Raw genomic sequence first — 15,155 nt, forward strand, 5'->3', positions numbered from 1 at the left:
AACCTGCAGGTCCGCTGCAACTCTTACTACTTTTAAATCCAGGCTGAAGACTTTTCTTTTTGCCGCTGCTTTTAATTGAACTATTCACATCTTAAACTGCACTGTAACTTATAACTTTTATCCATGTATTTTTTCTTTTAATGTTTATTTTATTATCTTTTCTTTTTAATGACTGATTTTAAATGCCATTTTTAAAATGTCTTCCATTTTTGTAAAGCACTTTGAATTACCTTGTGTTGAAAGGTGCTATATAAATAAACTTGCCTTGCCTTGCCTTGCCTTACACCGACTTTTTCTCTTTCTCACATTTACTGTCACTCTTCTGGCTTTGTTGCTGTCTAACTCTGCTCCCTGCATTATCCCTGTTAACCCCCGTCATACAGCCACCCACCCATGTTTCTTTTCTGTCTCTCTACTCAGCTGGTGGGCCAGCCAGGAGGCACTGCATGCCGTTTGAGGAGCGTAATCTGCTCTTTCTGCCTTTCCCATTTCCATTTCAATCCTCTGTTCACAGCTGGAACCAAGGCGCTCTGCATGTAGATGAGCAAGAGTTGACTTTCTCTAGAATGTACATTCAGACAAGAGATGGGCAGGAGAGGGGGAGGAGAAGTTGGAGGGAGAGAAAGAGACAAGAGAGGGGCACCAGAGAGAGAATAATGAATGATGATATGATGAGGCAAAGCAACAGTTGCTGACAGAGGGAAAATAATGTTCAAATACACTTCATTGTCATTCAACCTTACGGAAATGCACAGAGGGAGATAAATCGTTTTCGGGGGTCACTACACCCACACAAGATAAAAACACAAGACAAAATGATAAGGAAATGAGTCCATCAAACAGAAGACAGGTCGAGGCGAGATCACAGTGAAAGAAAGAAAGTCTAGTATAATACAAAACTGGCAAAACTGCAATAAAAGTAATGCTGGTTTTGTGCCAAAAAAGATCTGTTTAGCAATCAACACAAAAAGTATGAACAGCTACAAATTCCACATTTTTAAGATGTTTCTGAAAACTTGTATGCCAAGGACATTTTTGCATTTTGCTTTCTTCTTTCGTTTCCAAAAAACACATCAATTTTAATCTCCTAGTAATAGTAGTGTGTAGATTAGAACATGTTGTAAAAAAACATTCTAACCCTGTTTTCTTTGTTATTCAAAGTGCTTACAGGCTTGGACTTTTGACATGATTTCATTTTGAATAATCAATGTTGTACAGAATTACACCAAAGCTGACTCACTCAAAACCAAAGATTCAATTTCACTGGCTTCCTGTTCGTGGGCCTTATTACACATTATGATCTGAGAACATCTCTGTTCATCTCTGCCAGCGGTCGAGTGCTGCGTCACCCTCCCTCATATCCCAACGGTGATGACAAATATCCACGAGGTCATCATGCCTTTGTTGATAACATTAGAGTTCTGTTCAGCGTTTGAAGCTGAGTCATGTTGGACAGATGATTGATGAATATGCAGGATTTGTTTTGGACTTTGGTGCAATCACATGATCCTTAGGCAGCATCCATTATGAGGGGTGCAGATACAAACAAACGGACATACACACTAATTGATGTTATTGTTGTGGGACGGGGGCCCTAATGCACTCTCTTCAAGTGCTGTGCAGCCGGCCGCTCGAGTTTCAGTCGAACTCCATTTATGGGTAAAACCATCTGCTGCCAATTGATTACAAAAACTGATATTGATTTAAACAGGCAAGCTCAGCAGCAGAAGTGATTCATTCATAAGGACCCAATGAGGTGTGACACAATATGTTGACCACTTAATATGCCTGTTTAATCTTTAATGTCATTGTCATTTTCCACTCCTTGAATTACAATGACTCTTTCTTAAAAATGCCCCCCCCCCCTGTCTTTGTGGGTCATTTAGCTAGAAATGAATGTAATTAAAAGTTCTCCTCATCCCCTTCCACACGTGGCCGGCTCCTCCTGATGTGCCACAGTGCTGTGATAAACTGCCCTGCTTACGAGTGGCTCGCATTGGCAGCCAACAGCAGCAATGCATTAAATCCCATAATGCCAAGTGGTCTGCAAAGCAAGACAAACTGCCCGGCCGGTCAGAGGGCTCCTCCGGTGTGCAAATGCCCACTTTTGCTTTTATTGACAGAAAGCTTTTCTTCCGGCCAGTTGCCTTTCCTCTTCTCCTCTCTCCTTCTTTTCCCCCTGGGTCGATCGGTCTTTCACTTCCTTTCCCTTCACGCCATCTTTTGATCCTGGCTGTCCACACTTCTGTCTTTCCTTCCCTCTCCCTAAAACAACCTTCCTCTTCTCTGTTCGCCCTCTTCACGCTAATTGACTCTCCACACCTCTGACAACACGTTCTGCTGCCTTTCGTCCCAATCACTCTTATTTTTTTTTACCCCCTCCATCGCTCATTTTCCCTTTTACTCGTCTCTCCCCCACTCCTAATGCCCCCCTGTGGAGTCACAGAATCTGTATCGATGGCAACACTTGGCGATGGTGCGTGAGCGTGTGTCACGGTCCCTCAGCCCCCATACTGCACAGTCATTGTGGCTGTAATGCCATAATTACCCCCCATTATGGGCAAGAAAGGTAGATTCAAAGGGATCGAGACAGGGGGGGAACGAGAGGGGAAGGATGTGAGGAGAGAGTGGTGAAGATCAGTTGAAGGGAGAGATGAGTGAGGGTCAAGATGTTGGAGTTTGACGGACAGAGCGAAGAAAAAAACGTCTTAGCTGGTCAGTAGATCAATCAGATATGATGTGTGTGTGTGTGTGTGTGAGAAACAGACCGTCTGGGGCTGTGTCTCAGGGGACGGCCGGCTCTTGGCTCCTGTGTGGGGGGGCACATCAGTTGAGATGTTAATGGTTCAGGCTTCATTGGACACGCACAGATGGGTCCCTCACTTGGGTTACAGCAGACGCACATAAGCACGGGCAGGTGGACACACAAATCAGACAGCACTTTTAAATCATATCGTTGGAGCACAGACACTCAGAAAACAAAAAGTTGGTGACTTGATTTTGATTCAAAGTCTCTGGAAACGACAGTCTGGACTTAAAAAGCTTCAATATTACTCTTACTTACAAGCCACAGGAAAGGAAATCATAGAGAAAGTAGATAAGTATGTGTGCCTGGCTGTCATGATTAAGCATATACTTTAACAGATTTAGAATCTCAGCATCAATATTTTTAGAAGAGAACATAGTCTCTGTGGTAAAAGTGTATTTATATATTTAGATATATTCTATTAACTTCAATTGTAGCATGTAATGTGATTCACCATCAATCAATTACTGTCAGATCTGTTAGTGCTGAACATCTCATTTTGGAAAGGTGCTTCCTATTCGGCTGAAAATGTACAATATGTGACTGTTACTGGTTTCACAAACATACTGAATGTGTGCATATGTGAGAGTATGCATAACAAGTTAAAGGAAACATTGCTTTAGGTCACATCAGGGAACCCACCCGTAAAGCGTAAACATGCTAATAAGAAGTTGCTCACACATAACTACACCATTTAAGTTTGAAGGGGGTAGTAACACTTTCATATTTCCTATTGTAACCCCTTGGGCGGACATGGAGAAAATGCAATTGCCTGCAATTCATTCAGTGGTTGAAGGATGATTAATATTCTATAAAATGATTTATGTATTCATATTCAATGCCTGCGGGTTTGAGTGCAGAGACGACTCCAACGTTGAGTTGGTGTAGGCGCGATAAAGTCCACACAGCCCAGCGGGCATGGAGGATTGTGAGTGTGTGTGTGAGAGAGTGTGTGTGAGAGAGTGTGTGTGTGTATGTTTGTAAGCAACAGAAAGTGCAGTGCAGAGACGCTGGGAGACTTTGAACGCAAAAAGCTGATTCCTAATTAATTTTACTCTGAAAGCTACATTTACATGTATTACAGAAAAAGACGTCTGAAGAGAAGCCAACTGTAGTTCAACAGCAAAAGAGTTAGCTGCATAAAAAAGACTAGCATTAAGAAATAAATTAATTTAGAGTTTTGTAGGGAAGCCATATTTATGTGGTCTTGCTCCTGAAACTCATTAAACTGTTCACCCTTTTACTTTTTACAGCAGGACTATTTCAAGTATAAGCTTCCACTTAATTTCACATCAGAAAGTGACTGGAAAAATATACTAAGTGCAATATAATGAGGCATTAAGTAATAAGATCACGTTTAGACATCTACAACTAACATGGCATTTAATTGGATTAAACTGGGGATTAGAATTTCAATTAAAATGACTACTTATGTAAAGAAAATATGCTCATAAAAGTCTTCCTTTGTGATTCGACAGCATTATGTTAACATTTGTATTAACTGTTACTTAATCCTGGCATTCACAGCAGAATAATGTATATGTATAATGTTAGGAGGCACAATTTAGTCGGTTTTATATTTTCATAGTGTTATCTTCGCTGGGCGACAGGTGCAAACAACTGCCCAAAACATTTTCTATCAGAAGAAACAGGCTGCTGTTTCGAAAACGATGCAAATATGCAGCATTTAGAAAACATGTTTTAATTTGCATGTGTTTTGGAACATTGGTATTTTTATACAGAAATCATTTCTGAGGCTGCAGTGTGTTTCTCTCAATGTCAATGTTTTGGGCCGTAGTTATTGAATGGATGGCAAAATGTTCTGACCGTTAAAGACAAAATAATGATTTGTAGGAGTAAAACATGCAAAACACTGGATAAGTCTTAAAAGAAAAACAAGAAAGGTGATTTACAGTGGATTAAAACTGTTTTCCTCATGGGCACAAGAAATATAATTAAATACCACATTTCTTTGAGCTGTGTTGAAACCGATGTTCTGCAAGGCTTGGGAACACTTGTACAACAATGAATTAGTGAGCGACTTGAGGGGATCAGACAATTTTTGTTTGAGGTATTAGGCTACACAAGTTATATTGGAAAGTGAGGCTTACAGCTGTGAAGCAGAAAAACCCTCCACCATATCCCAGTTTAATCATGGCTTTTGTCATAAGAGTGGGTTCATTATTCATTGTCTATTGAGCAGCTCTGAATTTGAGTGTAGATTACATTATCTCTACAATCTTGCTCCTTGTTGTTTTAGGAATAAACCAGCTCAAATCCACAATTTGTGTGTATGAATTCTCTTGGCTGGATTAAACCCAACTGAAGTGGATAAATGACAGTTGTTTGCCGTTGAATAAAACGTGTTTCTTGTAAGCCGTGTCCAGCAGTTGACCGCACTGATGACCTTTATGCAGTAACCCACTGTAACCCACACAATAGGCACAGAGGCGGGTATACTGTATGACTCTGATATTGTTCAGCACCATTTCCTGTATCTTGGCCCTCTTTGCAGTGAGCATGACAGCTTTCCCTCCCACAGAGTTACTGTCAGAGTGGGTGTTATTGTGCCTGGCATCCAGTCAGGCAGAATCCATTGTGATAGCCACAAGCTAACATTAAAATATATGGTCCCAGTGAAACTCTTCAGGGCACATCAACAAAGCACAGCGGCTCATTGTATCCTGTTATAACCAACACAACAAACACACACTGGCTGGAGAACACAACCATTTCTGCCCAGCGAGTGATCCAATCTATTACATCCAAGGCAGGTAAAACCGATGGGAGTGAAAACAGATAGTGATGCTCGGATGAATCACAATGATTAGATCATTTAAGTGACTCTATTGATCATCAGAGCCAATTGGCAGACAAATACAAGCTATCACAAAACACACAGTAGTGATTTCCCAGAGAGAATAGCTACATCACTGCTCAAATCCTGCACTGTGACTCACGCTCCGCTATGTATCAATGCCTGGAAAACAGCTGTGTGATCGTCTGTAGCTCGGCCAAGAGGAGAGAGGCCAAGAAACAGAAGGAGTACAAAATAGAGCCCAAAGGAAAGTGGAAAGGAGGGGGTAATAAAGATACATGGAGAGATTGGAGTGGACAGAGATGGAGAGCACATATCGAAAGAGAGAATAAGTGAAACAAAGGGATAGATCAAAGACTTTCTTGTGAAGGATGGAGCCTCTGCACATCTTTCATTCATTCTCCTGCGATGCCGTGGCCTGACATCAGAATGCATACATGATTACAGCTACCTTCACTTTCTATCTCTCCAACTGTTTTTTTTTCTCTCCCTGCCCTTACTTTGCTTTTAGTCCTCGAGGCTATGCATTACCCCTCCCTTCACTTTGGAATTAAAGTTCTCCCCTCCTCCACTTCTAATCTGTTCCCTTCATTATTCTTTCATTACACATCTCTCTTCCCTTTGTAGTGCCGCCATGTCTCTGTTTCTCTTTATCCCCCTTGCTTTGGGCTGACGTATCAAATATTCTGCCTGTCAGGTAGCCTCATTTTTTACATGGGGTGGGGATGAGCAATCATATAAAACAAGGGACTATAAAGTGGGCTCTCTGATTTATATTGTGCAAGGAGTGACAATTTGCCTAAAAGAACATTCAACGAGTAAGGTCTTGGAGCTGCATCATTTCTCTTGAAGTATCGAAATGCTGACAACAGTCAGTGCAAGCAGGATTTGCTTGCATGTTGACTTCTGTATGTGAAAAGCTTTTGAATGAATTACCATGAAATGTGTTACTACACAGGAAATATTGGTGAGTATTTTTTCCAGAGTAATTACTATTTTGCTCTGAAATAGTGATATTTAATCATTTTGGAGTGTATTTATTACTCATAGCTTCTAGAGTGCGATCAAAAATGCAGAGTCAATTCTATTGGAGTTAAACCATGACCACGCTGTAACGGAGGTGATCTCTGGGGCCATTGATCTCGGTCTCCGTTACGGATTATATAGCTTCATTATTGGCGAAGTATATTCATTTGTTCCACGCTAAAACATTGCACAGGAAGCATGTGATTATATGTCATTTATGCATATATTTGTCACAATCTGTCTATGTTTTAGTTTGTCTGTCTCTGTTTCCTGTTTTAGTTTGAAAAGTGTTCCCCCTCCCGTCTTGTCTGTTGCTGGTGATTGCGTTCACCTGGTGCCCTGTGTTTCTCCTCCCTCCTCACCTGTGTCTTGTTGGTTTGATTAGTCCTGTGTGTATTTAGGTTCTGTTTTCCTGTTAGTGTGTGTGTGTGAGGTCCTGGTGGCTGGTGACTGTGTTCACGTGAGACAGTCATATTGAGGCTGTGTATCCTGTACCACAAAGAGGAATAAATGCCCACACCGGGTTGTATTTGAACTCTCTGCCTCTGCCTCCTTGCTTGGTTGGGCCGCTCAATGGTCAGCTTCACACACGCCCACTCATGTTCCTTAAGCACTTTGGTTTATTGACCTTTTATATTGTAAAGATCATTATGGTTCATTTATTCTATTCTGAGTAAAATTACCTTCTATTGGGAGTGAAATTACATTCTATTGGGAGTAAAATTACCTTCTATTATGAGTAAAATGGCAGTAGAGTTGTTTTTAATATACACTACATAGAGTAAATAACCATTAAGCAGAGTCAAATCTAAGCACATAATAGAGTAAAATGAACTCTAAAAATACAACTCTGAACAAAGAGTACATTTTACTCTATATAGGTTGGGACCAAATGTTATATTTTTAGAGTAAAATTTTCTTCAATTTGAGTCAATTTTACTCAGAGAAATTTACTGTGTAACAGTAATGACCCCCTCGGGATGAATTGTAATAACTTTGGCGACCCCTTAAAGTGGAACCCAACTGGTTTAATTAGGAGTCGTGCTCCGCTCTGGTTTTAGTCAGAGCGGAGCACGACTCCTGACTTTTCCCTGTGTTTTTTATATATCTGTTGTAATTTATTGTCTTTTATTGTGATTGTAGTAATGTGTTTTTATGTGATTGTAGTATTTATTACATGTACAGCACTTTGGCCCGACCAAAAATCGCTTTTAAATGTGCTTTATAAATAAACTTTGATTTGATTTGATTTGATTTACATGTCTGAGAGGAGTACAAGTGCATATGTGAAAGATGTTTTCAATATGGAACCCAAAGCATAGTGATTCTACTAGAATCACTATGCTTTGTCTCTACGTTGCTCTCATCATGGAGCTCTTTCAGGCGCAATGTAACAACGGCACCACTGGCCTCTGAAAACCATTATTTTTGTTTTCCTATTCGACTCCTGAAGCAGCTGACACATTGAAGGACTTATGGTTGGTCTTTAATGACCAAAATACCAGATAAGGTAGCCCACATATTCTGTTAAATGTGCTTATTGAGGGGTAGATGCGGTCTGTGGTTCCCATTTCTAGAAAATTGGTGCCCATAAACCATAGTTATTAGGCCTATTGGGGTATGGCACTGCTCAACTTTCCCAGGAAAACTTATTCCAGCATGCTGGGAGTATGCATCTGATTTCGCAAACTGTTGTTATTGGGATCTGCCAAAGTTTTGTCCTACCAGTAATTAATGAAAACAATCTCTAGCCGCAGAGTTGGGAGTGTCTGGTTTGTTGATCTGCATTGGTTTCTTGTAATTGCTGGTGATATGGCACTGATGGTTTTGTATTTGGACTTTTTAATGATACAAACAGATTGTGCCAGCGTGAGCACGTCTTAAGCCCAGGGTACTCTGCTGGTAAATGCTGGATTGCCACTTATGTTGTCCTAAGTGAATGAACAGTATTATTATAGTTTCATTTACAGAAAGTGAGCATACAGTTGAAGACATATAATCTTTAATGCCAGGTATGGGGCACATGGTTGTAAGATAATACATTCTAACGGTGCTCTGCACTTGGTGGATTATGTTAAGCAACATAAAGCATACTGTCTGAACAGGCATGACAACCCTGTCATTTAGAAACAACACCTGTCTGACACTACTACTACTTTTAAAAACCAGGTACAGGGCAACCTCCAGATGATGTTCAAGCCCATGCACCTGTGTTACTCCTTCACCTGTGTTAACTAAAGCTGATCTCTGAGACAATAAGGAGCCATTTGTCACCATGACTGACTTTGGAGTTTGTCAACAAATGACTCCATCAGCATCTTCATTCCTGCTTCCTCTTTATTCTTCACTTCCTGCCTCTCTTCCCCTTCTGTATTTACCCCTTTCCTTCCCGTATACTTTCCCCTCTACTCTCCTTTCACATTACTTTTGATATCGTCTTTTATTCTTTGTCCTCAACCATCCCCTCCTCCCCTGCAGCTCCATTAGGTAATGAGCCAATACAGTAAATCACAGCCACTGCTACTGTACTGTAAGACCTTACGTAAGAATGCCCCACGCTCTGCTAGATCAGCATTAGCCACAGCAATGCGGCATGAAACAGGTCTGATGTAAGGCAGTGTGAGGGTTATGCAGCGCTATATGCCTCACGACGGGACAGAAGTCTTGTTAGTGGATCTCATGTCTCTACAGCATGGAGAGATGATTATGACTGGGTCGATATCAGGGATGAGTGGCTTTATTGATGTTGGATAGTCAGTGCAAGGACTTTTTCCAATCCGCTGTAATTGCCGGGAATAGGAATAGAGATTCAGAGAAATCAAACGATGTGATGGTTAGCTGCCTCTGTCAAAGCGACTTAAACACTTCAATACCATAGACACGCCTACGGTATCTCGCCCAAGGACCCTTTGACATGTTGACTGCAGGGTTGTAGATTGAACCACTCACCCTCTGATTGGTAGACGCCCATTTTAACCCTCCACCATGCATATCTGTCCCATTGAAGTGTGTATTCCAGGCATCCATCTACCAACTGTCCTGTGTGTACGGTGCATTATAGCGAGTATCGGCTCTCCTCTTCGAGCGAGGCTGAGAAAATATTAACCAGCTGTTTTTTGGACCAAGTATGTTTGGAATGTGTGTCTTTGAATGCAACTGCTCAGCCAGGGACTATTATTACCTGCAGGGTGTGCCGATTATTGAGTGTTGCTCCACAGTCTCCAGTAGAAAGAAACTAAAAGGACCTAGATGTTTGTGTTGTGCACTTAGATGGGCAGTGGTTCCATTAAGCCATCTTATCGGGGATTGATGTGTTTATGCTTTCTAACTGCTAGTTTATGGGATTTGGCCTAATTCAACTTCATGGGTCAAACAGTAGCCACTCTAAGCACTCAGACTGCTATTATAGCATTGTGTATAAGCCACTTAGTCGTCATGATAACTGTATATCTGAACTGTAAATACCCAAATACCCTTTTACCATACCCTCTAAATACCCAAACAGATTTGAAAAGGATTACATGTCTAGGAATGAATGGTATGTCTGTCAATGTAAGACAGCTTAGCCAACTCCTAAGAAATTGCCTCCAGTTGTTTTGAAAATCATCATTTGAGACAACGTCAAACGTCTAACCAGGGCAGGAAATTTGTCTGTGGAACAAAGTAGCTAAAGATCAACCAATTCGTTTTTGGGTGAGATCAAAACCTTTTGAAATAGTAACCTGTCGGATGCATTTATTAGCCTTCAGGGAATAGGGAATACAATTAATTGTATTGTCTATGTTCCCCTTAATCAACAGATAATTGCTCTACAGCCTATTTTATTTAGGGTAATTGGCTTTTTTAAATGATGTTCCATTACCCCCATAATTCCTAAGTAGGCCAAATAAAAAAAAAATGAAATGTAAAAGCTGTTAAGTAGGCCATGTTGGTAATACTCTAAACAAATCCAAACATAACTGTAATTAATGAGCTAATAAGGACAACAATATACTGTAGGCTACTAAATTAATGTGAGCTTATAGTCTAGATTTGTTCTCTAGTGAATGTTCATCCTTTAGTAATTTTGTATGAGGGAAGGTTTCTGATGTTGCAACGAGAGAGCCTCATGATAAAATCACTTTTAAGTTTCTTTCAAGAAATCAGCGGGCCCCAGTGGACCCTGTGCGATTAGCCAAGCAGGTCTTTTCACTGCAAGAGAGGTGGAGAGAGAGAGAGAGAGAGAGAGAGAGAGAGAGAGAGAGAGAGAGAGAGAGAGAGAGAGAGGAGAGAGAGAGAGAGAGAGAGAGAGAGAGAGAGAGAGAGAGAGAGAGAGAGAGAGAGCGAGAGAGAGAGAGAGAGAGGAGGGGGTTGTATCGAGAGGAAGAGGGGGGGTCACCTTTTGTGCAAATATATCAACCAAGAAGACTGCCACCAGCATCAGATTTCTGTGTGTGAGTGAGGGAGAGAGAGAGAGGCACTCCTTTTGCAGAGAGAGAGAGAGAGAGAGAGAGAGAGAGAGAGAGAGAGAGAGAGAGAGAGAGAGAGAGAGAGAGAGAGAGAGAGAGAGAGAGAGAGTAGTCCAGAAAGCTTTGGAGCATTGAAAGAAGAAAGAGGACTCGCTGCTGCTACATTTCCACAACTCTACAACCAAAAAAACAAAGTGAATACTTGAAAAAGTTAGAAAAAGCGGCCATGGACGGGATAACATTTGGACGCACGTCGCTCCTGTGCACCTTGCTGCTGTGGGCATTTCAAGGTAAGTCTCTTTGATACTTCCCGATACCTTTTAATCTTTTAATTTTTTAATCATACTCCCGTTTTTGGAACTTTTCAACGCTGTCGATCCGGTGCAGGTTAGTTTTTCATGGCTGCAGATTTTTTACTTTCTTCTCCCGGGAGTTCCGCTACTTCCAGGACGAACCTGTCCGTACAAGCCGCAGTAAGAAGCAAGTAGTTCACTTCCACCGCAGACTGTGACTACCACACTGTGTAGTTCATGTTTGTTTAATATTTCTGGCTGATGTTGAGCAACCTGTTACCGGCTGCTCAGATAAACCAAAACACGCCGACAGCAGGTGGAAAACCGGATTTATCCCGAAATCCCATGCAGCGAGCCAGCCTATTTGTTTCAACAGTAGCAAACTGAACTCAAAAACAGCCTACTCGGCATTATTTGTCAAGTTGCATGCTCCTATGGTACGTGTTATACGAAGCCTTAATGTAATCTAGTTTATATAGGATGTTTTAAGGGTTAATGGTGTCTCTTTGTAGTTGTGCGCTAAATCTCAGCTCCGCACTTTAGTGCACTTCTTAAGCAGGGCTGCCGCACACCGCTGCCAATCTAATAGGGGACCAAACAGCAGGCCACCTCTGTGCTGCCTGCAGCCACAATAAAACACATTGAAATGTCACAATAAAACACATAGTGGAAAACCTTTGCCAAGATAAAGTGTGGATTTAAGGAAAAATCTACCAAAAATAAGCTTCCAATATGTTTTTGGACGCATATCTATGTACTTGCCCAGCAGTAATAGATGTTGGGCTTTTGTTTTGAAGCCTGTCTCAGTCTCATCCCATGTCTGGCTGCTGGGTGCAGTTCCCAGCTCTTTGATGTCTGATCTGCTGGATTTGCGTCTCTTTTTGCTGGCAGCGCGCCTCACCCTCCAGTACTAAGCCAATTTAAATCCAATTTACCTTATATGATCTTTGACAAAGGAAAGTTTTTGATATCTGACCAAAACCAAGTATATATCCATTTTAGGAGTTGCTGTGGTGCTCTACAAGTTTGTTACTGACCTTGTTTTACACTTGCCATGGAGATCTATCCCCCATAATCTTCCTCCATCTGTCCCAGAAGGATTCACATCACTGCTATAGGGAGATTATGACTTTACTGTACTTTATAGTGTTCCAAAACCTATTTTAGTGTCACCCTAGTTTTCAAGATATATATTGTCCTCATAAAATGCACAATAGATTACTTGTTTTATGTCTTTATTTTAGTTTTTCATGTGTTCACTTAGACATATATGTCACTGTCTTGAGTGGATATATGCGGTTGTGTGTGTGTGTGTGTGTTTGTCACGATCCAATTTGCTAGAATGCTTTGTGGGCATTTTGTGAAAGTTATTACTTATTCCTTGCCTGTGCAGCAGCCGGTGGGTTTGAAGCAGGATGAGCTGAAGGGCGGGGCTGGGCGACTCCCCTCCCTCTCCTTTTCCCTCCCTCACTGTACTCACTGCATCTCTATTTCGCATTGATTTTGCAGCTCTTCAGAGCAAAGCAATTACTTTTGATTTCATAAAAACATAGTCTTCTATCAGCATTCACCTCCACATTGACCTGGTTTAGCTTTTCTTCCCATCGTCTTCCAACTTTCCTCTTTACACCACCCTTTTTCACGACTCTGACCTCAGACGGTTGTTGTGCTCTGCTGTTTGTCTGTCTTTCATGTGGCCTTTTAACAAGTGCTTATGCTTAGCTACCCCCTTGTAGATCAAACATCCCTCTGTACAACTGAGGTGCATTGATTTAAAGGCTCAGCTCCGGGTGAAGTCTCTGGGATGGAAATTCATTATTATACTTTAGATGTGTTGATTTCTTCTGAGAGTTTCCCAAATCCCCTCCCTCTTTTTGAAGCATAGTTTTGACTAATAATAGCAGCAGCTCTTGTTGGGTCCCACCGGGATTCTGTCACACAGACCCACATTCTTACAATTACTGGTCACACACTGGCAAGTATGTCAGTTCTCAGCAGAGCAGTGCACAACAAATAACTGCGGGACGTGTTATACCCAGATGTGTGTCGCCGTCTGTGTGACGACATATTTCTGAGCATGTGTGCCTGTTTTTATGTATAGCTGTGACACATGGATATAAGCTGGATGACAGAAAGAGGTGTCCCAAGGTGCTGACACTTTGACCCTCTCACCCAGACATGTGGGTAAATGGCTCCTCTTCTGCGCTCCAGAGATGCCATTCCCTTTTCCATCGCATCGCAGCCATCAACAGTCAAAACAGGCTGAAATATAGCTTCATTTCGGGTGTCTTAAGTATGTGCTAGCATAGTCGCTTAAATTAGAACCACTATTTCTAAGCGGATGTTTACGAAAATACATTCCAACACTCTGAAGGTAGTGATACGGTTACATAAAGTAGCTCACTTCTCACTAATGCTACCATTGCTAAACTTCTTCTAATTTAGATGTCTTTTTTTTTGCTTTCGGGGGATAAAAAGATCAAAGTGACATTAAGGTTAAGAGACAAAAGGAGAGTCACATGTCGGAAGAGTTTAAGCTAAACTGTTGAGACTCCAAAGTGATCAGGAACCGGTGGAAATAATCGTAGTGACAAGCATCAGCAGAGTTCAAGGTGTTTAAGTTGAACACGCAGCGTCAGCCTCTTTGTCTATCATCTCTCTAATACCCACAGTCATTTCCTCACTTTTAATTTCTGTGCCCCCCTGCCAGCACACCATCACAAGTACACCCCCTGGAGATGAGTAATTATTATGGTATTAGGCCAGAAAAGATCCGTTTAGCCATGAGGGGTGGGGTACTCTTTTATTACTGTCTTGGGGCACTTGGTTTGGGTCTTCTGCAAGCATACACATGTGCATTGCATAAGTGCAAACGTTTTAAAAGCCATGGTATACGTTCACTCATCAGGAATAGTGCAATTGCAAAACCACAAATTGGAACATAGTGAGTACTGTTACCTGTAAGCACACCACCACACAACACTATTAACCTTAGCTCATATATCTGTGAGTGACAGAGTGATGGTGGCTGCTTTTGGTGAACAAGTCCATGTTTGCCTCCTTGTCATTTAGACCTCTGAGGGAGTTGTCTTGGAATGGAGGGGCTGTAATTATTGGGGTGAATCATTCCCCTTCGGGTGCTTGTGAAAAGGTGTGTGGCAGTGATGGAGTGAAGCACTGAGACGGAATGAGTGGCATTCCTCTGGACACGTTGGAGCACGCTCTGAAATGGGTTTGTTTGTTTGTCATCACTTCAAATTCTATAGAATAGGACTTCCTTTCTCGCTTAAAACCTCCTCTCACCACAAGTCCCTGGCAGTAATCCTCGTACAAACAAGTGGTCACAATGCAGCATGCATCGCATCATCGAGCGGCAGTGTTAAATGTCCAAAGCTGGAGTCTGTTTACAGCCAGGGTGCATTCTTGTGGTTTGACTGGCTTTCACTCAACCCGAACAACCAGCGGGGCACCAGTTAAACATTAGTCAGTTAAAATAAAAGGGCATGCTGTGCTTTGCTTGTGTCATGAAGTCCATTAAGTAATCATTGAGAAGGGGATTTGAGCCCACCAGCCTTTCACATACTCACGAGTTGTTATTATCTGCAGTGAATTACCAATCAAAGTCAATTACAGCAGTGTCATACACACTGATGTTGGCTGGTGAGCTGGGCAATTAGCATCTGGGCATCAGCAGATGGGAGGTTGCATGGTTAATGCTGGTTTGAAGCTAGTTAGCAAGTATGATGTGCTTCACAGGGGAGATG

General features: G+C 41.7%; 1 protein-coding gene across 2 annotated transcripts in view; it reads left to right on the plus strand.

The window, feature by feature from the left end:
- Positions 1–11,131: 11,131 nt before the first annotated feature.
- bcam (basal cell adhesion molecule (Lutheran blood group)) overlaps positions 11,132–15,155 on the plus strand; it is a 55,891-nt gene continuing 51,867 nt past the window's right edge. The window contains exon 1 of one of the 2 annotated variants that reach the window (XM_034120333.1): positions 11,132–11,388. In XM_034120333.1, the coding sequence (XP_033976224.1) occupies positions 11,325–11,388 (64 nt within the window). In that variant the 5' untranslated portion in view covers positions 11,132–11,324. The remainder of the gene's footprint in view (positions 11,389–15,155) is intronic. The other variant, XM_034120325.1, reaches the window with a different exon arrangement.

This window comes from Trematomus bernacchii, unplaced genomic scaffold (genome assembly GCF_902827165.1).
Source record: "Trematomus bernacchii unplaced genomic scaffold, fTreBer1.1, whole genome shotgun sequence".
In the NCBI taxonomy this organism is placed as follows: Eukaryota; Metazoa; Chordata; class Actinopteri; order Perciformes; family Nototheniidae; genus Trematomus; species Trematomus bernacchii.